The 27,678-nt window shown below is 33.2% G+C and overlaps 1 protein-coding gene across 9 annotated transcripts in view; it reads right to left on the bottom strand.

Annotated features, from left to right (window-relative positions):
- LOC145266958 (pyruvate kinase PKM-like) overlaps window positions 1–27,678 on the bottom strand; it is a 142,482-nt gene that overhangs the window by 7,788 nt on the left and 107,016 nt on the right. For 6 of the 9 annotated variants that reach the window (XM_080122784.1, XM_080122786.1, XM_080122781.1 and 3 more), the window contains 4 exons: window positions 25,956–26,106; window positions 23,572–23,724; window positions 21,197–21,363; window positions 18,472–18,590 (listed from right to left, as the gene is read on the bottom strand). In XM_080122784.1, coding sequence (XP_079978910.1) covers window positions 18,472–18,590; window positions 21,197–21,363; window positions 23,572–23,724; window positions 25,956–26,106 — 590 coding nt within the window. Of the gene's footprint in view, window positions 1–5,906; window positions 7,176–18,471; window positions 18,591–21,196; window positions 21,364–23,571; window positions 23,725–25,955; window positions 26,107–27,678 lie in introns of those variants that run through there. The other 3 variants (XM_080122788.1, XM_080122789.1, XM_080122785.1) reach the window with 1 other exon arrangement.

Below are 27,678 nucleotides of genomic sequence, written 5' to 3' on the forward strand. Positions count from 1 at the left end.
AGCTCCCTGTCAAACAAGACCAAAAATGGACCAGATATGTTCCCGATTGGCAAGATGTTGAATCCCCAAATAAGTGTTATTTGTCCTTTGTGTTGTAAAGGTGTTTATGTATATTATTGTCCCATCATGAATTGATTTAAATGTACATACGCACACAATGAACTCTAGACGATCACAATGCTAGACAGTCATAAATGAACACACGTATAAACACACGTCATATAGGTAACTGTGACACTTATATACAATCTAATCACTAAAAGACACATAACATAAGCGGTAGGTGTATATACATAATATACACTCACTGCTACACAACACCAGTATCGCCACTGGTATATGCAGAGCGCAGTTAAAAAGGCTCGGAAAACCATTCAAATTATTTACTTATTTTTTTTAAACAGTATTTTCAAGTTAAATTCAATTTTTACGATATTTTTGTTTATTAAATTGTTAAGTGAAAGTACAGAATAGTCACAAAACATCTTCCCTTAAACATGCTAAGAACAGCTTTCTAAATAAAGTTATTTTAGCGTGGTAACACAAATACCCACCGTTGTTGGTCCAGCTATATCAAACATTTACGGAAAATTCGGTTTGTAATATTCAACATCAACAGTATCCATTTCATATAACGCACCAATACTGGTAGTTTTTTTCTTTCACGACTCACACAAAAATGATGACTCATAGATGAATTTATGTGTTAGATATTCTATGGGTGGATCCAGTGTTATTTGGGAGTGGGTAGAGTTAGGGGTCAGGACTTTCTCCGAGGGTCTGTAATATTTTATCCGGGCTAGTTAAATTCATTGTCATGTGCTCCATTTGTAGCATGTTAAGTTGTTTATATGTAGGAACTCAAAACATTGTAGACTCAGTCACAAAGAACCAAGACAAGGATTGACTCTACTCCCTTTTTTCCTTAGTGGAAAAAAAACAAACAAAAAAAAACATTTATTTACAGGTCTTTTCCTGTTGCTCTTGGCCACCGTGCATAACACGTCTATCTCTGTCCTGACGTGATCCTGGAATACCTTCCAATTTATCAAAAGTTGTCTATTTTGTTTCCTATTGAATAAGTCAGAGTATGTGTGTGATTTTTTTTTTTGTTTTGTTTTTACACACACCGATTCACTAGCGTATAATTTCGTTGAGGGAATGGAAAAGCACAAGTTTGATCTAGAGTTGAATTTTGGTTTGGTTTTGCGGTGTCTCAACCCCTTTTCAGGTTATTTAATGCTCAACATGGTAAAGGAAAAAAAAAAAAAAAAGGGTTTATGCTTCCAATTGTTCATACCCCACAAAAAAACGGGCCCCAACTCTAATTAAGCCCAATTTCTTAGTGTTTTGTTTGAATGAAATGAAACTTTGGTCATAACTAGTTTATTATATTCAAAACATCACATCAAAACACAAGGGTCTTTGGCCTTTTTTTCTCCGTTCTACAGCATATGTTCTAGATGGCTTCCATTTAGCTTTTGTTTTTTTGGATCACCTGTATTGTCAAATATTTATTCATGATGTTTGGTTTGGTTGTTTTATAGAAATTTTTTTTTTTTTACCTTGCTGAACATGATTGAGTTTTGCAACGGGAAAGGAAAACGTTTGGCGAATTTTAGGTGAGGAAGCCTATATCTTCAGACAGCCTGATCTGGTGTAATAATAATAATAATAATAATAATAATAATCCAGCAGTGATAACAGGGATGTAGATGTTGAATACAAATGATGCTGAGACAAAGGCACGTGTAAAAAAAAATGCAAAATAAAAAAAATATCAAGGAAGATGACGATGACTCAGTGGTTAATGACACTGACTGACGATCTGGGTGTGCCAAGTTCAAACCCAGGTCATTCCACCGAAACATTCACTTAAGGATGTTGGCAACCTTCATGTGGTTCCTCCTGTAAGTATCTGCTATCTTTCTAGAAAGAACTCCAACTAGAAAGATATCAGGGGAAAAGAATCCAGCAAAATTATGACTGATGTTCAACAGTGACAAGCAGAGACAATAAAGATAAGCGTCGAATATAAATTAATGATGTCGAGACGAAAGCGTGTGTAAAAGTTGCACGATTAAAAATAAAAAAAGTGCTAAGACAAAGTTGAAAGCAGAATGAACAAAAAATAAATAAAAATAAATAAAAAGAATATATATAAAATTAAACATATTTATTATTTATATAAAATATAAATAAATATATATAAATAAAATAAATAAATAAAATAAATATAAATAAAATATAATAAATAAAAAAAATAAATAAAAAAATAAAATAAATAAATAAAAAAAGTGCTAAGACAAAGTTAGCAGCAGAATGAACAAAAAATAAATAAAGAGCAAGATAAAATATTTAGAGTATATGCTAGCCATTTTCACTGCTGGTTTAGTATCAAACTGAGCTAGCATTAAGGAGAGGTGGAGAAGCATACTTTACGGCATTCACCCAGGATGGGTTGAGCCAGCTCTTCCTATAGAACACACAGCTTAACGGATGAATGCAGACCACAAACGACAGTCTGCAGCAGACAAAATAATTATGGGCAGAACAGTCCAGAGACCAATGGCTAACACAGAAGTAGGTTTGATGTCAACTTTGATGGTGTGACCACATCTTCAGCTGTGGTTGTAGTTCTGGAGCTATTTTTTTGTGGATGAACTGTGTTGCAGCTTGCAGTGTGTCCGAATCAATGATTTGTGGATTGGAGAAACGGCGCTGGTTGTTGGTTCAAAAATTCTCTACTCATGGTATATATATATATATATATATATATATATATATATAACATTGCGAGTGAAACAGTCACATTTGCGAGTGATTTTTCAAAGTGGCAAGTAGAAATAATAAAACGCTTATCTTTCGGCGATTGCATTTCTTTCTGACAATCTTCCAAAACTCACTACTGAATGAAAAATATCTAACTTTTTTTTTTTTTTTTAATAAAACGCACAAAGTTAAATTATAAAAACAATAAAAGTTTAAGAATCTTTTTTTTTTTTTTTAACGAAGGCTGTATAAAAAAAAACAAAAAAAAATCTGAAGAAATTAGCATGTTTATATCTTCAAGTATCAACATAAAATTTGTATATTTTGAATTACACTTATTAAAAAAAAAAAAAAAAAAAAAAAAAAAAAAAAAAAAAAAACTATGATGTATATACTCATCACAGAATGAAGAGGTCATATTCTAAAAATCATCTGGGTTTGTCCAGTAAATGAAAATATTTAGTTGGAAAAGATCAACTAAAGATACATTTGTCCCTAGAGGCCTGTATAAGTCATCTCTCCTGAAACATTGCTTCACCCTCACTCTTTTTCTGGTAAAGTTTCCAAACCATAGACGTGAGCTAATCAGCTGTCATCTTTGAATTTTTTTTTTTTTTTTTTTTTTTTTTTAATTTTATTTCTTATGGCTCCGTCAAATGTCCGTCACGATTGCAGATACCAAGGCTAGCCCACACACATCTAGTTTGAAAGTTTCAATAAAAGTTGTGATCTTTTCTGCCTATGGTTCTTCTAATTAACTTGCATAATTTGTTGCACGTGTTAGTCTCCCCTAGTACCTCTTCTTCCAACTCTACCTTCTGTTCCCTCCATCACTCCCATGCACTGGGATAACCTCATTTGCATAAAAATAGCAAGAGTCTGCATTACTCATGTGTGATTGTCAAGCACAAAAACAACTTTGAATCAACATTTTTTTTTTTGTGTCAAGCAACTGAACCTACAAAGCACACAGTCATGATTTTTCCTACAATATGTAAGTAAGATGTATTCGTTAATGACCAGAATTCCTCCCTATATATATATATATATATATATATATATATATATATATTCCAAAAATTACGTAAATTAACCAAGTAGTTTTATTCTTAAAGAGAAAATCAAATTTATAAGTAATCCAAGAGCGGCTGTTTTATGTCAGTTATTGGTTGTAATGCCTACAAATTCCCATTAATTGCTTAAAAATGATTTTCTTTATAAAAATAAAACTGGAGCAATTTGCATAATTTTTTGGAAATATATTTTTGTTATGGTTGCATACATCGTATTTTTAAAAAATTTTTTTTTAATATGGAGGAATTTTGGACAGGAACCAATAAATTTAAACATTGCTTATGTATCTAGCTTTTGATCCTGGCAACACACATCATCTATTGCACTGGAAAATTACTAAGTTACATTCGATTGTTTTATTCGCAACAACTGGAGAGAAAAAAAAAAAAAGTCACCAATTTTAGTGTTGATGAGTGGGGAAGGATAAAAATTTGCACAACTAAAACTAAAAAGGTTCCAGGAACAGAATGCAGGATAACATCCGTGCGGGTTCAAACAGATCAAAAATTTAAATGCCAAAAAATTGGATCAAGGATACAAAAGGCTTCAAAAAACATTTTAAAATGTTCACTACCATTTATTTGTGAAAAAAAAAAACAAAAAAAAAAAAAAAAAAAAAAAAACATCATTTGTGTTTGAACAGAGATTTGGCCCTAATGATATTGCATTTCAGAATTGTTTTAGATCAGGGCTTCCAATGAGATCCGTCATTTTTTTCACCACGTTGAGCTTTTAATCTGATTTTTTATTTATTTATTTATTTTTTTTTGTTAATCTGGAAATTCTTTAGTTTTTGAAAAACTAGGACTCTTTAAAAAGTTTGATTATAGTCAAGTTTGGGCTATTTCCATGTCCCAGCCCAGAAGCGGAGAATGAAACTTCAGGTGAGTGGTGGCCAAATTTATCATATGGGGGGGGGGGGGGGGTCCCTGCGATGATTTAAGGAAAGGGGCAATGAAACAGCTTTCTAATATTACTAGGCATTTCTCAACTTGTTCCTGATCATCAATAACAATCTGCACATTGATCAGTGATTATTATTGATTATTGTCTTAGCAATATTATGATATATTAATCGACCCACTTGATTTATAGTTACTCTTCCCATTCAATGGGCAATCCAATTCTGGTGAATAAACTGTATGAATATTTAATTATTTTCACTTTACGCACGACCACTCTTAAGTAAGGATGCATGTAGGGAGAGGGGAGGGGCGTAGTAGGTATCTGAGTGTTTTAGGGGGTCGTTTGCACAATTTACACTGACACATCGGTTCTCACCAGATCACTGAAGTTAAGCAACGTTGAGCCTGGCCAGTACAGATGGATTACCATTTGAGAAGGCGAGGTGCTGAATGTATCACGAAGTAAAAATACCAGGTTGGGAAACTGGCGCGCTCTATCCTTCTCTTGAGGGTAGATGGGCCTCTCTTAAGCTGTGGTAGGCAACCCACCGAGTGATGGTGTCACGATAAAAACTTACCCTTGGCGAAGCATCAAGTATTTGCAGCCATTAGAAAAAAAAAAAAAAAAAAAAAAAGTGAAATATTCCGTGGAATTTGTTCGTTTCACCTGTGCCTACTAACATTGGATGAAAGATTTCTATTTTTCCCCCATTTCTGCTGAAAAAGGTTGGAAAACCCTGCTTTAGATGATTGATAATTTGTATCATTCGAACTAGTGTTATGATTTCAGATGTTTTTTTTTGTTTTGTTTTTTTTAAATCCATGTTTGGTCTCTTGCTGTCAATAGAAGTCTTGATTTGTGATGGTATTCTTAGTATTGCCCTCCACTAAGGCTTGAACCTTTAACCTCAATCAGAAAGCTTATTTAAAAAAAGTGACCAGTAATAAGTTTTGCTTATAATAAGGTCACTTTCTATGAAATTAGGTGTCTATTAGCCAAAGATTTCCTAAGTCACTTCAAATGTACTTGGGAAGGGGTAAAAAGATTCAGGTCTTAAAGGCATTAGTCAATATTCAGGTTGAAAACCAAAACACAAATTTTTAAATCGACAAAAGCAAAAAGAAAAAAAAAGAAAAAACCGGAAAGAATTCAAGGAAGATTAAAGTGGGTTTTTATTTTCTCAATATTTTTTTTTAAAGAATAAATAAGTGTACAGTCTTTAACGTAAAATGCAACATTTTAAGATAAAAACTAGAGAGAGAACAGTCAGCATCATCATCATAAAAAAGAAAAACTTTCTATAGCAGATGCAGATCCGTTTCTCTGAGATAAACAAAAGGACAAGATCTGCCAGCAACAATCAGCATGTGCGTGTATGAAGAGCAAGGAGTATTTGTAATACTTGTGCAGATTAGTGAGGTTTCAAACCAACACATTTCAGGTGAAAACATTACATAGTTGCATGTCATGTCAAAATTAGTACGAATACCAAAAATTATGAAAAAAAAAAAAAAAAAAAAAAAAAAAAAAAAAAAAAAAAAGGATCCAGTAGGAAAATAATTATAAGTAAAAATATAATTTATCAAACGTATCAAATTTTATCGTATTTGTTACTGTTGAAGAGTTCTCAAAATCCAGGGGGGGTAACTTGCAATCGATCGTTCTGCCATTTTTAAACAATGTCAGAACATAACTGAATGACTTGTTAGAAAATACATCAAGCACATATTTTACTGAATCAGTTTTCATCATTTTTCATAATTTTTGAAAGTTATAATTTTTCCATGACACGCAAGTATATAATGTTTTCACCTGAAATGTGTTCATTTAAAACATCATTAATCTCCACAAGCAGCATATTTGTAAAGTTGGTCCCAGTGGCCAATTTCAAAGAAAAAAAAAAGAAAGGAAGATTTGAATGCATAAAATTTCTACAAGGCATTTTTTCATACACGTCTTTCTAAAACAGTGTGGTACTTGTTGGTTTTAATCACCTTTATTTCATTTTTTGCAAATAAATGTCCAAAGTTGAGATAGGAGGAAACAGTGTCCACAGAGAGTATAGAATACATCTAAGACAAAAAAAAAGTATTCTTTTAGGGAGGGGGAGCAGATCTAGACGAGGACAATGGTGCTGCGTGTTGCTGGTGGCTTTTATCTTCGGACGAGGATCGGGGGGAATTGGGGGAGGGATAGAGTCTGCCAGGCCTCTCAATTTTGGCAGGTGGTCATGATCGGCATGACGTCATCTTTAGCGGGTGCATTGATTATTCTGAGGGTGTTAGTAAAGCCGGAGCCTGACTTCCATCCGGTGACAATCACAATGGGAACGCCCTTATGGATAAGGCCTTCCTGGTGGCCAATGTCCAGAGCCTTTTGGATTCTCTTATCAACATCATCAGTCCACTGACTTTCCCTTCTCTCTGTTTAAAAAGGAAAGGATTAGTTAAAAAATTAGGAGGTAAAAAAAAAAACAACCCAAAACAAAACAAAAACAAAACAAAAACAAACAAAAAACAAAAAAAACAAAACAAAAAACACGCAAAACATGGGCCATTTTTGGGGGGTTTTTTTTTGGAAAGGGAGAGGGAGGGGTGCTTATTAAAAAATATTTAAATATTAAATACTAAAAATCACCCCAAAGTATAAAAAACATAAAAAACATAAAAAACATTAAAAAAAAAAAAATTGGATCAACATTTATTTTTTCCAAGGAGAAAGGGAGGGTGCATATTTTTAAAAATATTTAAACATAAAAATATTAAAAATCACCTCAAAGTTTAAAAAAAAAAAAGAAAAAAAAAAAAATTCTTTGGTCATCACCACAACATTACGTTACTGCCATTTCGCTTTTTGAAATAATTAAAAATTCTGAGAAAAAGAGAACTTCTTATTTAGATAATTTCAAACATAAAAATTGGTTCCATGGATAATTTCATGCATACTTCTTTAGTGAGAGTCAGCTAAACAATACAATTTGTCATTTTTCGGCATAAAACATTCGTTTCTACCTTTATGCTTGGGTTTTAAAACAAACACCTGCAAACTTATGTCATTCTTTATTCGGCGTTGACCAGTCATAAAATATGCTTAAATATATTTTAATTCACGTAGATTTTGTATTTATTATTAGAGTCAATTCTCTATTGATTATTATATTGTACCCAACATATACAGTAATGATTTCAAAAGTTTGGAGAAAAAAAAAAAAAAAAAAAAAAAAAAAATTTTCAGTGCCATCAGCTGGAATCGAAACTAAACCAGTTAGGGCCAGATGAGGAAAAAAAAAAAAAAAAAAAAAAAAAAAAAAAAAAAAAAAAAGGCTAAAAATTAAGCGACTTCAAGCTAAAAATCTATATGGATGCATGCTCAGAAGAGTTAGCCTATTTACTTGTGCCAAAGCCAACCGTTTTATTTCTATTTTGACTCCTTCGCAGCTATTTTTACAGGCTAAAAACCAAATTGAAAGCATTTTCAAGGGCCAAATACTCCCTTATTTAAATATAATATATATATATATATATATATATATATAAGTAATGTGATTGATAATTTAAAATTTAAAAATCAAATTATAATTAAATTAAAAATCCGTTTCATAAGGAACAACAACAAAATCAATTATCTGTACGATCGTTTCGGAAAACAATGCTTTTTATTGTGGTAGACATCAAGTTACGGACAATAATTATTACATATAGTTTTTTAATAAGCAAGGTCTCGTCAGCAAATTTTGAAGGGTTTTTATTAAATTTAAAAGACACCATAAATAAACCTAGCATTAAAAGTAAGGCAGATGTATCTTTTAATTTTTCGCCTTTTGAAATCAGGAACTATGGTTAAAATACTCATTTAGATGTTTGCTATAGCTTTTTACCTTATTGAATATAATATTGAATTAGCTCTAGGATATTTACCTATCGAGCTTATTATATATCTAAATTACAACGAGCACTTTCTCTTTCCTGTATTTTAATTAAACTAGTAATTTCACTGTTACATTGAAATACACTCAGCTCTTTAGACTATTGTTCTAATCTCCTTTAAATTATATATATATTATACACACACACAAACACACCTACCTACTCACATACGGCATAATCGCGTTGACACTGGTTCCCGTCAAATCACCAAAGTTAAGCAACATTAAGCCTGGTTAGTACCAAATGGGTGACCATTTGAGAATTCTAGATGCTGTATGTGCTCTCAGCTAATCCCGGCATTTGTTTCCAGTTCGCTTGCTACTGGTATTTAACAATGTCGACTTTGGAGAGTCGTGGTTGGAGATTGCGCACCTCCTGCCACAAAAATTGCATGCGCAGACACCCATTTGTGGGTATCCATAGTCTCTCAAAGACTAATGGAGCCCGTAAAAGTAAAGTAATATATTATAAGTTTCAAGTCTGTAGACCAAATATTCAGGAGTTTGGTAGCGGAGTTTTGCACACAGACAAGGTCACTTTTTATATTTATATATATTTTTACATCGGCATCATCACTTATCAAGGCCCAAGGGCCACTCGAGGATAAGGGTTAAAAAGTGTACAGTAGTCAATTGGACAATATATTGTCAGTAATGGAAATTCACTAAATTTGTTAACTTAAGGGGAACGGCTTATCAAGAACTTGTTTACATTGGACTTGAAGACAACTATATTGTAGTCAGCTGGAACGCAGGAAAACAGAAGACAGTTCTACAGGCATGCAGTTCTAAGAAAGAAGCTTCGTTCATGTTAGGTTTAGGCACAGATAAAGAGTGGGGGGAATTATTGATAGTGTTTTCAGCTAGGCAAGTTTCTTGTGAAAGTTTGGCGATGGGGGACCATAGATTGAAGCTCAGTCGAGCACTTGCCATGAAAATAACAATAAAGCAAAAACAAACTCGCTACATCTCTGTGAGAAAGAGGTTGCAGGGAAGAGAAAAGGACATCTACGAGGCTACAAAGTCAATTTTGAACTCTGTCAAGGCAGGATAAGGTCTTCCTAGCAGCTCCTGCCCAGATGTGGCAGTACTCCATCTTTGGATGAACTTGGCTCTTATATAGATAGAAAATTGCATCAGCAGTGAGATATCTACTGGATCGATAGAAGGATCCCACCATTTTTCCAGCGGCCTTGGCAACAGATTTGATGCACGTGCTCCATTTAAGATCAGGCAAGCCCAGAAGATTGTCAAAACATGAGGCCTCCCTAAGACGAGTCATTCATTTCAACTGATGCCAGATGTGGATCAGAGTGTTGATATAAAGAGAGAAGCTTGGTTTTAGATGCATTAAAGTAACCAGTCACTCCTTTTCCCATTGTACCACGTGTTCAAGATCAGAGGAGAGAGAATCGGAGAGAACTTGGTAGCACATCCAAGACCGTAAACGACCATAGATGGTAGTGTCATCAGCATAAATGTCTACGAATGATGTAAGGATGTGATTTGAAAGATCATTAATGCAAATCAGGAAGAGAGTTGGGCCCAGGATGGAACCCTGAAGGACTCCAGCATTAATACTGTGAACTTCTGATTTCTGCCCCTCAACTACTACTCTTATGAACCTGTCAGAAAGAAATGTCTTCTCAATTATTAAATCATTTCCAGCTATACCATAGCTGGAGATCTTGTGAAGTAAACCTTTATGCCACACCCTATACACACACGACAAAAGAATAGACACCAAGATAAATATTTTTCCTAAGAAATATATGCTTATTTATATTCACAGATAAGAATAGTGCTAAAATAATTTAGAGGATCTCATTAAAATTGCAATTAACAACATTAAAACATGCCACAAGCCAAAGGAGCATCATACATGTAATTTCTGTGAGGATGAATCGTGGGTCAACATGAAGATGGTCTTAGTCAATGCAAAATAGCAGTAAATCTTTGGTGATCGTACAATTCACAAGACCTCATCTAGGTTGCCCTGGGTCTTCTGAAAGAACCTTGCGTCTTGTGAAAAAGCATTAAAGAGGATCCTTGATGCAAAGTCTAACATTGCAACACAATCTGGCGTCAGTCCCAGAACAGCTGGTAGATGTCTTCACAAGCTGGGCTACTACTGTAGAGCTGCAAGAAGGAGACTGTCTTCACCCTGCCAATATCAAGTAAAGAAAAGATTGGGCTCGCGAGATGGTGGAGAGACCAATGAACTTTTGGACCAATGTCATTTTCTCTGACGAGTCACGATTTGCATTATTTCCAGTTAGTGAAAGGGTATGGAGATTCCCTCAGCAAGAGTTTGACTGAAAAAGACTGCAGCCAACTCTGAAACATGGAGAGTTCTCAGTTATGGTATGGGGGGGGATACAATTTGGACTGATAGAGCGAAGGAAACATCAATTCTGTTAAATGTTTTAATAGTACATCAAGAACTCCTACCAATATTCTCAAGTGGTAAAATGAACCAAGTTAACTCCCTATTTATGGAAGCGACAACATTGAAGCCAAAAATGGTATTAATAAACTTCCATGGCCAAGCCAGTCCCCAGTTATGAACCAAATTGAAAACCTTCAGGGTATATTAGACTAAAACCTTCGCAAAAAGAAAAAGGAAGCCATCTTCTAAGCCTGAACATTGTCAGACATGGCAAGAAATTCCTCAAGATGATATTTGTCAACTGATCAATGCCATGCTTAGAAGGGTCCTAGCATTAAAACCAGAAAAGGGAATGTCAACCAAGTATTAGTTATTAAATTAGTGGCCATTTATTTTGGATTTTGTTCAATAAATTATGTTTATTGAAATAAACTGTTTCTATGGATGTCTATTCTTTTCTGTCATCCGTGCGCGTTTTTCATCTAAAATTACCAATTGACCGATTTTGTTGACTTAGCAGCTTAGCATTACCCATTGACAGACATCTATTATAAATCTCACCTGTCTGTTTAAATGTATATCTCAAACTTTTGACATAAGCAACGGATTTTCATGAGATCGGTATTGTTTGGAAGCTCGACACTTCGAACAACAAATATAAAAAAATTGTCTAAAAGACATTAATTCCGTCACCCTCAACTGGCCAGTTTTCTACAAGGAGGGTCGGATTTTTTGTGTCGCCATTTTCGCAAGTCATTGTATCGGTTGGATTGACTTTGCCTAATTTTAACGTTCCTAACTTCCAGCCATGTCATGGAGTAAGGGGTAAGACGTCAGATTTTCTTTAACTTTCTTTTCTGCGTTCGCGTCACAGGTTCAAGCCTGCTTGCCTACTACACATTTTTTTTTTTTTTGGTTTCAGAAAATCTTCATCCATCATCTAAGACTATCTACTCTGATAGATAGTGTTATGCAGAGTTCAATCCAAAGAAAAGGCAAGTAAGGCACTTTAAAACGTTTACTGAAAGAATACCGCAGAATAGAACTTGATCTGTATCCACAGGGCTCTTGGATAAAAAAAAAACTGGCATCGGTTAAAAAATTACACAACAATTCCAGGATTCAACACATGGCATTTAGAAAAAAAAATAAAAAAAAAAATGTAAAAATGACCAAAACGAGAAGAAATAATTTTTTTGTTTATAAGTAATCTAATTTCTGAATAAATACCTAAAACTCACAGTGCATCTCGATAAGTAATTTTAAAAATTTTATTTATTACATAAAATTTGTCATCATACACAGAGACGGCAGCAATATTAAAATAAACTTATATTGTACTGCTTTACTTCCTCCAAATAAGATCCTCTTTCCTAACCGTTACTTTGAGCGACATCCCCATCCACTCAGGGGCTCGCAGACTCATTGTTACAAACATTTTTCAAACATAGAATTTATATTTCATTTGTTGCAGGGTCAGGGATGTGTCAATCATCACTGTCCACTGAACTTAGGTGACTGAAGACAATTACAAATCCAACCAGCTTGCTTGTTAACCAAATTTATTTATGAGGAAAAAAAAAAAAAAAAAAAAAAAAAACCGTTTGTTCATAAATGATTTAGCTTTGCTAAATTGCAAGCTTAACATCAACCCTCTTTTTTGGTCCAACGCTATTGTCACAATATTTTGTTATAGAGTATGTAACAATTAAAATGCTTTTGAAATCAATTCTCATAAGAATTGATTTCAAAAGCAGATAAAACCCAATTTTCAATATTAAAAACTTCAAAACGTTAATTCTTGTTTCTGAATTTTATTGATTTTTTTGGAGGAAAACATTCATCCAAAGAATCCAATTATTTTTATTTGCAATACAGCTAGGACAAATAGCATACACTGATTTTATGTTGGTAATCAAAGCAAAATTTATATGCCTTGTCATTTGTATGTGCGAGAAATATAATTATCTACGGACAGCTCAAAAAAAAAAAAAAAGTCACTTATCTGATTGTGAGCATCACAAGTTGAAGATCATGGTTGATATTCTTGGATATGTCTTTTCTACATAAGGCATCGCAATACAAACTGATTTTCTCCACAAAATTTTATTGTCTATATCATGTTCAAGATGCAATATTGAGAGTTCATCTTCTGATGGACTCCAAAGAAGTCTTCCTTACTGTCAGTCGAGACATACGTACATCCTATTTATCAAACCAAAGTTTTTTAACATATTCATATTACCAAAAAGCAGAGAGGCGAAGGTGGGTAACGACAGACTAACTGGGTATGCCTAGTTTGAATCCAATTCGTTCTACAGAAACACTTTCACTTACAGATGATGGCAACCTTCACATGGTCACTCTCGTAAGTATCTGACGTCTTTCTAGAAAATATTCTTACCATAAAGACACCCGGGGAAACAAATGCCAACAAGAGAATCAGTTGATTCATATGAAATTAATGATACTCAACAGCAATCACTATAAGCAGTTGCAACACATCAGCTTCAATAACACAAAGTCAAATTTAACTGTTCAAGACGTGAACTACAAATCCAGTGAGCCAGTATTGACAAATGCTTCTTTGCAAACTTTATGATGATTTGTGCATTAAAATCAGGCACCATTTCTCGTAGCATCATTGTTTTAATACAACTAAGAATGGCGGCATTGATAAGATCATATTTTATTTTTAATTTCTTTGGAATCGTTTGAGATGGAGTTTCATAATTTGTATAATCATTCTTTTGCCGAGTGTTATCCTCATCTTCATTGTTGTTTCACGATCTTTTCCTAGTGACGGGATAGGAATGCCAAGTGTTATAACTGTATTCCTAGTAATTACTGCCTTCAAAAGTTGGGTTCTCATAACGTTTTGGCCAACCGATCCTCTGGCCTGCTTGAGTAGGATTGAAAACACCATCTTCAGACAATGTTCATCTGGAACCGTAGACACTCAATGTCTATCTACTGCGCCACGTTTCCAGGTGAGCATTGTCTGAAAATAGCAGTTTCAATCCTACCCAAATAGGCCAGAGGATCAGTTGGCCAAAATGTGGTAAGACAACTATGGAAAGCAGTAATTACTGGAGATACAGTTACAAGACTCAGCATCCATATACTGTCGTGGTTAATCCCCTGAAGAAGGCCAGAGGAGGAGTTGGCCGAAATGTGGTGAAACAACTATGAAGATGAGGATAACAGTTCACAAAAGAATACACCAATAAGATCGTCATGAGCTAAATAACATTTTAAAAGTAAAATAAGACAAATTTCTTAGCGAAATGCACAGATATTCCAACAGTTCACAGCTTCTTAAGCACTCCTATGAGAAAGATTAAGCGATTTAAAAAAAAAAAAATTAATTAAAAGAAAAGGTTTTAAAAGTTTTTATATACAAAGAAATTTCTTAAATAGTTAGACACTATTTTTTCTATTTATTGCAGTTCAGGATGGGTAAGGAAGGTTGGCGAATAAAAAGACCGATTAAAATTTGTCAATCGTGCAAGACATGAAACTATGCAGACAACAAAACAAAAAGCAAACAAAATAAAAAATAAAAATAAATTTACACATTTCAGACATGTTTGTTGCTGCCATTGTAACAATGCTTTAGTTACGCTCAAGCTTTTTCAGGTATTTAGGAAGAGTCAATTTTTCAATTCATTTTACTGGGTTTTAAACTTGCAACTCCAGTTTCCTTCTAGATCAATGACCATATTCTATAGACGAATGACTGCATAAGACATTGTGAAACTGGAAACAACAGATAGGCAGGAAGTTGTCCCAAATATGTAAATAATGTAACATTTCAGATAAAAAAAAAAATTAAAAAAAAAAAAAAAGGTTCGTTTCAAAATTGAAACATGGTAAAAAGAAAAAAAAAAAGTAACCATAAAAAAAAAAATTGGAAGGAAGTGCAAAAGAAAATTACTAAAAAATAGAAAAAGGATAAATGAAAAAGGAAAAAGAATAAATGAAAAAAGGGAGAGAGAAAAAAAAAAAAAGGAAAAAAGTAAACTGAAAAAAGGGAAAAAGGAAGAAAAGGAAAAAGGGATACAGATGCTCATCCGGTAAACTACCTACTATCAAGGTGATGAGAGGAGAGGGATGAGGATTTTTCAGCAAATTGTCATCTAAAAAGATCATTAAAGTCAATATTTTTGTGTTCAATTACGAAACGAAAATAAACCACTGCTTAAAAAAAAAAAAAAAAAAAAAAAAAAAAAAAAAAATCAATAGACGAGATTCATGTGATCGTTTGCTGAAAAGCCGTTTCCTTTTATGCAGATTCTTTTGTTAACCCCCCCCCCCTCAAAAAAAAAAAAATATTTGTTGTAAATGTTTTCGGTTAATTTCACATTTCATAAACAATTTTTCTTTGGATTACAATTTGTTTCGATATTTTGTGTTCACGTTGTTTCATATGACGCTGAAAGGTGAATGACATTTTCATTGGTTGTGGATCCAAAGAATACGAAGCAAGTAATCACTTCAAATGGTTGTGGATCCAAAGAATACGAAACAAGTAATCCCTTCAAATGCCATCATTCATTCATTGTCCATCAAGAACGGTGTCTTAATTTCATTAATGATAAAATTGTAACCATTTCTTTTGATAACAATCTGTTCCATGGATAATTTTATACATACATCCTTAATACAAGTTGAATAAACAATATCGTTTTTTTGCATGGTTTAAAACTTAAGATGCAAATATCCATTTTGCTGCTTCTCCTTGGAGCCCGTTAGAGTTCTTAAAGCTAACAACTTAAACATAAAACAATTTTAATTCAAATTATCGCAAACATTTGCAAAGAACTATTTGATTACCATTTTATCGTTGTCCATTGTCTGTTGACTGAGGTAATATAAAGAATTTAAGAATTCTTTGAATGAAAAACATTTGATTCCAAGTGAACGTGATGGTTTTCTTTTTCCACTACGTTATCCAAATAACATCTTGCATATCTGTCATAAATATTCGAACATTCCGATGTACATGGAATTCTAAAACAGCTTAATAAAATCAAGGGTTGATTTTAGTAAACTGAATATGTAAGAAACTGAAATAAAATTTAAAAAAAATAAAATAAAAATAAATAATCCTGTAGCAGACTAGGCTCCCCATGAGGGCCTAAAATTTTTGGGGGGAAACTCAGGCAAAATCAGAACAAGATTAAAAATTTACAAAAATGTTTTTTTCCGCTGCATGAATCTAATCTGCTCACATTGACCTTGATTTTTGTCTGTCTTGCATGTTTTAAAAGGAATCAGTCTATGTATACAAATCAACACTTACAAAAACACAACTCCCAGCATTGAAAATGACAGCTCAACAAGCAAAATATACTAAGGCCAAAAGCCACTCAAAGATGAGGGTTAGTGAGACTTTGTTAGGTGATGTATTATGATAGGATTGAGAAGCATGATCAATTCACAGGACAATTCAGATATTTGATGGTATTGAATTTTAAGATGACCATGTAATTCGTAGGGAAACATTCTTGCACTAATGTTTTCCACCATTAAGTTTTTAGAAAGAAACAAACTGTATATGAATTTCATCATGAAACGCAAGTTTGTAATATGCTCTCCCCTGAAATATGTCCGTAAAAAAAAAAAAAAAAAAAAAAAAAAGAAGTAAACAAACACCATATATATTTTCAGAAAGTGTGAGAATATATTGCCACAGCCAGACAATATCGCAGCTCTTGTGAGCTGCAATGTTGCCTGGCTGTGGAGCTATATATATATATATATTATACACACACATACGAGAAAGTAAAAATCTTAATATTAATCACATTTGTGAGCAAAAAACTTCATCTAAAAAGATTACAAAAAGGTTTTCTATAAAAAAAAATTATCTATCTTATGAATTCTTTTTAAGACAATAGATGAACAATTTTGTCACTATTAAAAAAATCAACTAAAATCTTTATAAAATTCCCAGAACCTGAGAAGATTACAGGTTTAAATCACATCATGGTCATCAAATTTTGTTGAAACAAAAGCAAAGTCGATGAATACAAAAAATATTTAATTTCCGATGAGAAACAGAATGTACAGTCACTGGTAAGAAAAAAATAATTGTCCGAGATCTTCCATTGGATAAATTTTTTTCCCTTTCACTGATGGCAATAATTTCAGTCATTGTTAATTTTGCCTCAATCATGTACTTAACGAGACACTTTTCATACCCCCCCCCAAATCTTCAATCTAATAGATCCTGCACAGTCAACTAAGCTCAAACCACTGTCCCATCACACCAATGTTGCATCCCTGTGTCTATTTTACAAGTACTTGTAATGAAACATGTTCTGATGGACTCCTTGACCCACCTCGACTTACACTCGACAAACTTGTTGGACCAAAAAAATCCCACCCCTTCACTGTTGAGATCCCCAGATGCTGAAAAGAATTGTTAGTTTCTTCCCTCGGACTGTTAGACTTTGGAAGTCTCGTTTCCTGCTTCCCTGACTTTACTAACCTGCAGAAGTTTAAATGTAAAAAGAACAAACCCGTCAGTCTCCAGTAGACATGTTCCGAAATGTTAGTCCCTTATGTACAAATGGCAATATGCCTTGTTTGGGGTAAATACAAATAAAAAATAAATAAATAAATGGCTTGGGGTGAATAAATAAAATAAAAAATAAAATGCTTTGGGGTGAATAAGTAAAATAAAATATGCTTTTTTTTTTTTTACAGGGTTAAAACAAAACAGTTTCTCACCAGTGACTGCATATTTGGGTATTTGATATAATCTGACATCAGTAAAATTTTATTTTTGTATTATCCGACTTTCATACTTTTTAAGACTGCACTTTCCTAGATAGAAAAAAAAAATCCTTTCAGTCATTTAAGTTCTTAATAAATTATTTCAAAATCAAAAGTTAAACATAAATGTGACGCCTCTTTCCACACTGATCGTTACACAGAGGGCTCCTTTAAAAGTTTCTTAAACTATATACCCAATGACCTTTGATGCAAGTTTCCTTCCGACAACGTTATCACAAGATTCCAGTAAACGTTTAATTTTGCAGTCACGTTCCGTCAGTTGTCCTAATTACTAAGAGTTTTCTTTTCAAAACATAACCTTGATTAAATGCATTCAAGAAAAATGGAACTTTGCAAGCCAAGGGTATCATTCCCTGTTCAGATCTGACTAATTTATTTAACTCCAGATGTCACGTGAAGACAATTTTAGTCAATGAAACAATTTTCAGAAATTAAAGACTTTAGATTAAAAAAAAAAATAAATAAATAAATAAATAAAATAAACAAAAAAAAAAACCCAGAAAAGTAACAAAAAAGCATTTTTTTTTTTGCTCAACAAAAATAGCAAACAAGCGAAACGCAACATTAACATAAGTTAACATAATCTGCTGTGGATACTTACCTTCGTAATGAACGGGGAATATGCCTCTGTACATATGAGCCTGGCGGGCAACCTGAGCTGTCCTGGTCACAGCAAGAATTGGACAACGTGGACGATAAGCGGCAACAAGATGGGCAGATCTGAAACCAAAAAAATTACATCCAACATTAAATAAAATCAATCAGTTTTGTATTCAAAATTATGGTACTTTTTATAGAATCAATTCCCATCCCCAAACCATGATCCAAAATTTGGAGAAAGAGGTACGACCTAGACTTAGGGTTAGTGGTAAGGTTCTAATTTTTTTTTTTTTTTTTTTTTTTAAAACCCACCTAATTTAACATGAGAATTATTCAAATGATTGCCGATATTTTTAAGCAAGACAGAAGTCTCAACAGTGCAAGCTATCCCTCTCATTATCAGGGGGAGGGTATATTGCAGTCGTGTTAGGAGCATAACGCTGTATGGAGAGGAGTATTGGGTACTCACCATTCAACAATTTTCAGCATAATGACGGAGTAATGATTTACTGGATATACGTCACATCAAACCTGGCATACAAGTTCCAATACTCTATTGGCATAATCACATTGACACACCAGTTTTCACGAGATCATTTAAGTTAAGCCTGATCTGTATTAGATGGTTTGGCCACATTGAAACAATTCTTGAATAAGGAAATGCAGATGTAACACGGCCGTCAAACTTTACTTTAGTAATTCCTAAAAATAACACTGGAAATAAAAATCCTGGTCAGCAGTTTTTATTTTTACCAAAACGTTTATTTCTGCTACATTTGACACCACTTTACAAGTCTTTTGCTGCCGGCTTTCCATTTTAGCTTGGCACTCGTTTCTTTCTTCCAACCACATCCTGGGCACAGCCAGCCCATTCTCATCTTCGCTTTTCACATCCGTCTTTGATGTTGAATTTCTGCCCCGAACAAGTGTATTTTTCTATTATTTGCCCCCCAAAAACAAATGAAAGTATTGAAATCAAAACAAGAAAATTTAAAAGATTAAAAAAAAAAAAAAAATAAACAAAAAAATGTATCCAGTACATATTGCCAAAATAATTGGCTTTGATTCTTTACCACCACCAGAATTCTTGCAAATGGCTATCGAAAAAAATTCTTGCAAATGGCTATCGAAAAAGACTAATCGTGTTATTTTTGTCTGTATAATTTTGTTAATTTTTATTGTATATTTTTAAACAATATCTTTTTTTATATTTTATTTCAATAAATCGCTTCACAATAAAAAATAATGAAGAACAATAAGAGTGAAGGAAACGATTTGCCTTGTCACCGCTTCTGGTAGCACTCCGCCAGAAGTTAGGAAGCATGTGAGCCAACTATGATTTTTTTTTTTTTCTATTGTTTGTCTACGTTGTCATCTATAACACATTGATAACTGCCAAGGAAGCGAACACTGGTTCACAAGTATGAAAAAAAAAAAAAATACCATTCAAAACAAAACTCCAACACATTCTGAGCATATTTGTTGTACTCTGTGATACCATCGACTAAATGTTAATGTCCACAGCTTAGCCATCTGTCGAGACCATATTCATCAGTCGATCGATCAATTTATCTCTCCATTTGCTCTGAGCCACAACCTGCTTTCAACTGTCCCCAACTGGAAACTCGTTCACCGTCGAAAAACTTACTCCCACTCTTAGATTAACTTTAAAAATATTGACCACTATGTCCGGTCTTGTTCCAGTCATTGTCACACCTTGATTAACAATCGTATTTCAAACGGCGTTCATGCGTAGAGACAGAAAGAAAAATCGTAATAAACAACTTGTGTTAAATAAAAGAAAAAAAGCAAAGTTGAATTTTTTTATTCATTTTTGTTTGTTCCTTTTCGATGGTGCTGGACGACGTGGGTGGGGGGGATCTGAGAGAGATCTGATCGATAACCAACATGTTCAAGCGTAACAGTCACGCTACGCTATCATAAGGTACAGAGAACTAAGAGTTATGGTATCAGTTTGATGTTAGGGATCAATAGAGATTAGCATTTAAGTCCTATTTTTTCTTGGAAACTACCGGATGATCTGACTAAAATTTTGTATGGATCTTTATGATAAGGTGCAACGAACTAATGTTTATGGTATCTGATGCACAATTAGATATTAGGGATTTGGTATTTAAAGCAAAACTGAGCACAAACAAAGCAGAGTTGTCTCCCTTTAGTATTTTTTTTTTCTTCCAACAATAATTTTTTTTTCCTTTTTTTTTCCCTTTTTCCATCCTTCCTTTTCTTCCCTGTTTGACTTGCCCCCGCCCTTTTTTATATCTCCTATCAGTCATAATGATATCAAAATTTAAAAAAAAAAAAAAATAAATAAAAAAAAAAAAAAAAAAAAAAACACCTGGTTAAAAACCATTAACAAAATAAAGTTAAATTTACCGAATTTCCATTACTAACGAGTACTATATTGTCCAATTGTCTACTGTACACTCTTTAATGCTTATCCTTGAGTGGCCTCTTGGGCTTGATAAGTGGTGATGCCTATGTAAAAAAAAGATTAATGATCCTAAAAACAGCAACCTCTTAGTTTTGTAAGTATTTTGCTTCTAAGAACTGGTTGATGGATTTGTTTGTTCCTTTTTGACGGTGCCGTACGGCAAAGTATCACATCATATCTAATTAATAGGAATCACACCACCACCATATACATGCTATTTGTGTCCTCCCCACCGTACGCTCAACCGGGAGTGGGAGGGGGTTGAACTGACCTTCCAGTGGTTGTAATAACAATAATGGCAGCGGCATGACACTTGAACGAGGCCTCGACAGCTGCAATGGCAACAGTGTGAGTGGCATCTGTTGGCGTCGGGGTCTGCCTTCTCAATTCTTCAAATAGTTGATTATGGAACACAGCAGACTCCGCCTCACGGGAAATCTGTAATAAAATTTTAAAAAAAAAAAAAAAAAAAAAAAAAAAAAAAAAAAAAAAAAAATTCCTTTTACCTTTAAATCAAGAAACAAAATAATATGTAGAAAATGAGCAACACTATATTTTTAGCAATTTATCAAAATATCTACAGTTTAATAATTTTGGAAAAAAATGGTCAGAGTTTTGACTATGGGTATATCATCTAAGATATTGACAAGATTCCTTCTCAGACACCAGTTTGCAACTCCCTCAACTTCAAATAATATATCATGCTTTAACATAGTACATGTGCACAACTATCCTTCCTCAAAACGAACACCTTGTTGTTCAAACGGCTTGCTTTTATGCACCAAGAAATTTGTGTTAGTTCACTAACAATCAATTGGGAGTCACCATTTTATTTTTTGTTTGTTTTTGTTAATAAGCAGCCAAACCCGGTAAAAAAAAAAAAAAAAAAAAAAAAATTGAAATAAAGATAAATTAATCAAATCTAATTTTTTTTAAAATAAATACATTAAATTAGCCTTCATTAATACTGAAAAATTTCTGAGAAAAATGCGTTTCAAAGGTCATGTAACTTTACTGACCTGAGAAAAAGAAAAAATATAAATAGGTATTTTAAATAAAAAATAAATTAAAATAAAATTTTTTTTAAATAACTAAAAATTAAAAATTTTTAAATTTTAAATTCATTAATTCATACTAAAAAAAAAAAAAAAAAAAAAAAAATCATATCATGATTGCTATTCTCATCGTGATTATTTCTTTTAACATCCACGCCGAAATAACACCAGACCTGCTTCAGATGAGTCTTGTCCAACTGATCTGTACGGAATTCTGAATGTAATACTTTATTTAATCCACAGGTATAGATTGTCCTCATCTCTTCAACCATAACTTAATCCGGTCATTGTGAGTGAACAACAAAATCCATATATAAAAAAAAAAAAAAAAAAAAAAAAAAGTTGCATCAGCTGAAAATGTTGCAAGAATGACTTTCAAAATGCAACCAGCAATCTGAATACTCAAAACTATCAATATTAAATAAAAAAAATCCAAAACAAAAATTTTAAGATCAGACAATTGTTTTTTTTGGTATCACTTTTTGCTTGATAACAAATTATACTTCACTGCCAGTCCTTAGCATTATACTTATGGTTGTACGGTTCAGCTGGGGGAGGGAGGGGGGACGGCAATTATACAAGACGGCACAATGGAGAGCGTGAGTATCTCCACTAGATGATGTGTAACAAGTTCGATATTCAGTGTAACTGCAAGTCCTAAGAAATCATACCAGAAAGAACTGTTGGAAATGAGTCAGCATCCACTATGATTATGCAATTACTACAGCTATGAACTGAGAAGACAGCTTTTCGAACCATTATGGTCATATTTCTACTGTACACTCTTTAACCCTTATCCTTGAGTGGCCTCTGGGCCTTGATAATGTGGTGATGCCTTTGTAAAAAAAAAAAAAAAAAAAAAAAAAAAAATATGGTGGGGAAGAAAGTAGCAACCCTAGCTGAAGTCAGTGTCCCTAAATATGCTGGCTTAAACAATGCTGAGGAGGATTGGTTGGTTGTTTGTTTTACAGCATATCAACCCTTTTGAGGTTATTTTAATGCCGAATCCAATGATTTTGATGAAGTTTTTAATAGAATATATTTGTTTTTGTTCAAGTCGGTTTCTATTTAACCCATAGTTGGGACCCTAACAGGTACTACCACTCTGGGTCAGAGTGGACCTGGGAGCAATGGCAATTAAAGGATGGCTCCCCACTCCCCAAAGCCCACAAGCTAGGACCTTACCATCGGATATAGTTTAAGGTCATATCCAGAACTTGCTGAGGAGGAATTGAACAAAATACCAAGGTTCTATGTACGGCATGAAAAGAAATAGGCACCTTATGAAGATCATTATTACAGTAATCAAAAAACTACCTGGTGGATATACCTAGTGAACTAAGTACACTAGAAACACAAATAATGGCATTTAAAAGGATAGAATCTTATAAAAAATTAATTTATGCGATTTTTGGAATATGTCTTTTTCATTCTGTGACAAGTACTTAAAGATTTTTGGTATATTTTGCTTTTTAATATGGGGAAATTCTGGACAAGTACCTTTTTTTTTTTTTTTTTTTTGAACTAAAGCGCAACAGACCAACACACAATTTTAAATTTATAAAAATTTCAAATGTTAAGCTTGACGTACCTTTGCCATCATTCTGACAGCATCAAGTGGGTAGGAACCCTTGGCAGTCTCTCCAGACAACATGACACAGTCGGCACCATCAAGAACGGCATTGGCCACATCGCCAGCCTCAGCACGAGTAGGGCGTGGTTTCTTCACCATACTTTCCAACATCTGGTGGAAAAAAAAAAAAAAAATTGTTATAGTTAAATGCTGCACACCCAACAAAATATGAGTGATTTTTAAGCCTTTAAACTGTCGATTTGAAAGTAATTTTCAGTTAGAATTAATTTTTGAAGAAACCAAAGTCAAACAATAGAGATGAAGTAGATGAGAGAAAATACTATTTTTCGACTGAACGTTGAACCATACATTTTTCTCAAGTTGTTTAAACATTCAAAAATTTATTTTTATTATCCAACTTTGTTGGGTCTTGCAAACTTTGATGAATCTTCTATTTACTTGCCTCCCCATGAGGGCAAAGTTAGACACAAAGTAGTCTTTGATGTGGGAATATCCATCTCTCCAAAAAGGCACTTTGGATTCAAACAAAAAAATAAAATGCCTCAATCTAGACCAGGGGTTCTCAACTGGGGCCCATATTGACTATGAGGCCCATGGAATATTTCTGTGGATCCACAGGCAAAATATAAAAAATTGGGGGACCATAAATAAAACCAACTTGTAATGGTTTTAATTTAATTTCTACTGTAATTTTGGTTTGATGTGAAAAAAAGCTAAAGTATACATTCAAACGGATTTGAATGCATTTTTTAGATTTAAAAAAAAAAAAAAAAAAATTTCCATAAAATTGCTTTGAAAGCAATTAAAAAAAAAAGAAAAAAAAAAAAAAAAGTGATATGAGCTAGTTTTAAAAATGCGCTTCAGGCAGTACGTTCTTTTCCTATTATATTCTGTCTGACCATCACCCTTCCATATCACCAATAGTTATGAGGAGGTCCACCAAGAAAAGGGTCCATGGGTATAAAAAAATAAATAAATAAATAAATAAAAAGAGAACCACTGCTTTAAACTGTCAATTTAAAAATAATTTCCAGTTAGAATTAAATTTAAGAAACCAAAGTCAAACATCAAACAATAAGATGAGGTAGATGAAAGAAAATACAATTTTACGACTGGGTCTCTATTGTATTTTTTGTTTGTTTTTTTTATTTTTCTTAAGTTGTTTAATCATTCCAAAATTTACTTTTCTTATTCAAATTTGTTGGGTCTTGCAAATTTCAATAAAAGTTTTCTATTTACTTGTCTTCTCATGAGAGCAAAGTTAGACACAAAGTCGTCTTTAATGTGGCAATATCCAGCTCCCCAAAAAACAAAAAAAAATAAAACGCCTCAATCTAAACTAACATCTCCACTGAGCGAGGACAGAACAAACCAAATGGAGCTTTAAAACTGATACTACACTTTGTTTCTAGTTTCGATGAGAGTTATCTCCCTTAGAACTAAGTAACAGAAATCCAAACAGCTGAAAAAGCTCCAATGTGGTTGTAGCTTCAGAGAAATGATGAGAATTGGACAGGGCATCCGACGTCAGAGCAATAAAAACATTCCAAGACCCATAGTGATCTGCTTCAGAGAGCAAAACCATTTGAGGATAAGGCGCTGAAACTGGCTGGCATGGTATCCTCCCGATCATGTCACTATTCTCGTGGATCTAGATCCAACAATGGAGTTGCTGGCAATGAAGCACCGTAAAAAGGGTTACCCCCCCCTTCCCAAATCAAAATTATTTTTCTAATAGTATTTGCTTTGCAGCACACCAACCCTATAATAGTGATTTTGTACTCTACAATGTATTTATGAGTCATTCGATTAATTTAATAATTCCCCCCCACCCCTTTTTTATAACTTATTCGTCCTAAACAAGACATTATAAGGGGGCTATATTTTGGGCAATGTCTACAGGGAACTATGTGACGAGATGAGCAAGATGTCCGTTCACATTACATTTAAACTTCTGCACGTTAGTAGAATTAGTATGCCACAAATTTATCACTGAAAGTGCATCTTTTGCTTCAAGTTCGTGTGCATGCGTGTTCAAGATGCACATCAGATACAGACTACTTAATACCAAATCTACAGTCGAGTCACAGTTCCAGGTTTTCTCTTCTGACAATTGGTTAACGCCGATATAATTTGTACACAGCTGTAATTGAAGCCTCATCTAAACTTAGAAACCAAAAATAATATTGCTATAAAAGTCTGTTTTACTTTTACCACACCAGCCCTACTTTTGAACTAAGTCTTAACACAATCAGAAATGAAAGTTTAGCAAATTATTTCTTGTGATCTATTTTAATTTTCTTTAACGAAATATAAATTCTAATCACTTGATATGGAGAAACAATGCAAGGGTTGCAATCAGAAGTGGGGGTCAGTCATACCTGTGTAGCACAGATGACGGGTTTGCCAGCCTTGTTACATTTGGCAATCATCATTTTCTGGGCCAAAAACACTTTTTCGGGTGGAATCTCTATACCCAAATCTCCACGAGCTACCATCACACCGTCGGTTTCCCTCAAAATTTCATCAAAGCTGAATTAGAAAAAAAAAAAAAAAAAAAAAAAAAAAAAAAAAAAAAAAAAAAAAAAATCAAATAGAAAAATTTGTTTACATTCATTAAAATTTATAAAAATGGATGAGAATCTATATATTATAAAACTGGACCATCCAGCGGTCCTTTCTTGCTTGCATCTTGTCTGTACGATTGGAAGATTCCATCTTTTAAAAAAGATGACATTTGAAAATAAACAAACATACATTTTATTACCGTTCTATCTATTTTAGTTACACATGTTTTTGTTACCGAATCATATTCATGATCCAGCAACTTCGTCAGATTTGAACAGAAGTGGTTATGATTTAGAAAGATAAAAAAAAAAACTTTCCAAATCATAATAACCACTTCTGTTCAAATCTGACAAAGTTGCTGGATCATGAATATGATCAGGTAACAGAAACATGTGTAACTAAAACAGATAAAACGGTAATAAAAAATATATATTTGCTCTGCAATAGTATTGAGCACCTTTAGGTTTTTACTAATTACCAGTTTTGCTATATATATATCTTAATGTAAAAGGAAAAGAGAAAGATCAATTCCACAAAAGGAGACTTATCCGGATAATGCCAAGCTCAACAATAATTATTGGAGCTTATATAATAGGACAACAAGAGAATGAAATGAAGACAAAACTATATTGGTAGATATAGAATGGATCATTTATTGAATAATGGAATACAGGCAAAAGAAGGGACTCTTTATGCCAGGGCATTTCGAAGCCTATTGCTTCTCATCAGAAGAATAGAAAAGGTGCTAGGTAGCATGGGGGAGATGCGGCGTCTAGCGTAATGTTCATTAGGGATGAAAAAAATTAAGAGGAATTATAGAATGTTGGTGGAAGCTTTATTGAATTCTCCTTATTTATTTAGAATTCAATAAAGCTTCCCCCCAACATTCTATAATTCCTCTTAATTTTTTTCATCCCTAATGAACATTACGCTAGATGCGGTATCTCCCCATGCTACCTAGCACCTTTTCTACTCTTCTGATGAGAAGCAATAGGCTTCGAAATGCCCTGGCATAAAGAGTCTTCTTTTGCCTGTATTCCATTATCCAATAAATGATCCATTCTATATCTACCAATATATAGTTTTGTGTCTTCATTTCATACTCTTGTTGTCATTATATATATAATATATATATATATATATATATATATATATAATTTAAAGGAGATTAGAATAATAGTCTAAAGAGCTAAGTGTATTTTAATGTAATAGTGAAATTACTAGTTTAATTAAAATACAGGAAATGCTCGTTGTAATTTAGATATATAATAAGCTCGATAGTTAAATGTCCTAGAACTAATTCAATATTAAGTAATGTGATTTATAATTTAAAAATTAAAAAAAAATTTTGTAATTTAAAAATCAAATTTTAATTAAATTAAAAATCAGTTTCATAAGAAGGAACAACAACAAAGTCAATTATCTGTACGATCGTTTCGGAAATCCGTGCTTTTTATTTGTGGTAAACATGAAGTCACGTAGAACAATTATACATAGTTTTTTTGGTAAGCACGGTCTCCTCATCAGCAAATTTAG

Source organism: Euprymna scolopes, chromosome 42, assembly GCF_053919585.1.
Source record: "Euprymna scolopes isolate OS-2025 chromosome 42, ASM5391958v1, whole genome shotgun sequence".
In the NCBI taxonomy this organism is placed as follows: Eukaryota; Metazoa; Mollusca; class Cephalopoda; order Sepiida; family Sepiolidae; genus Euprymna; species Euprymna scolopes.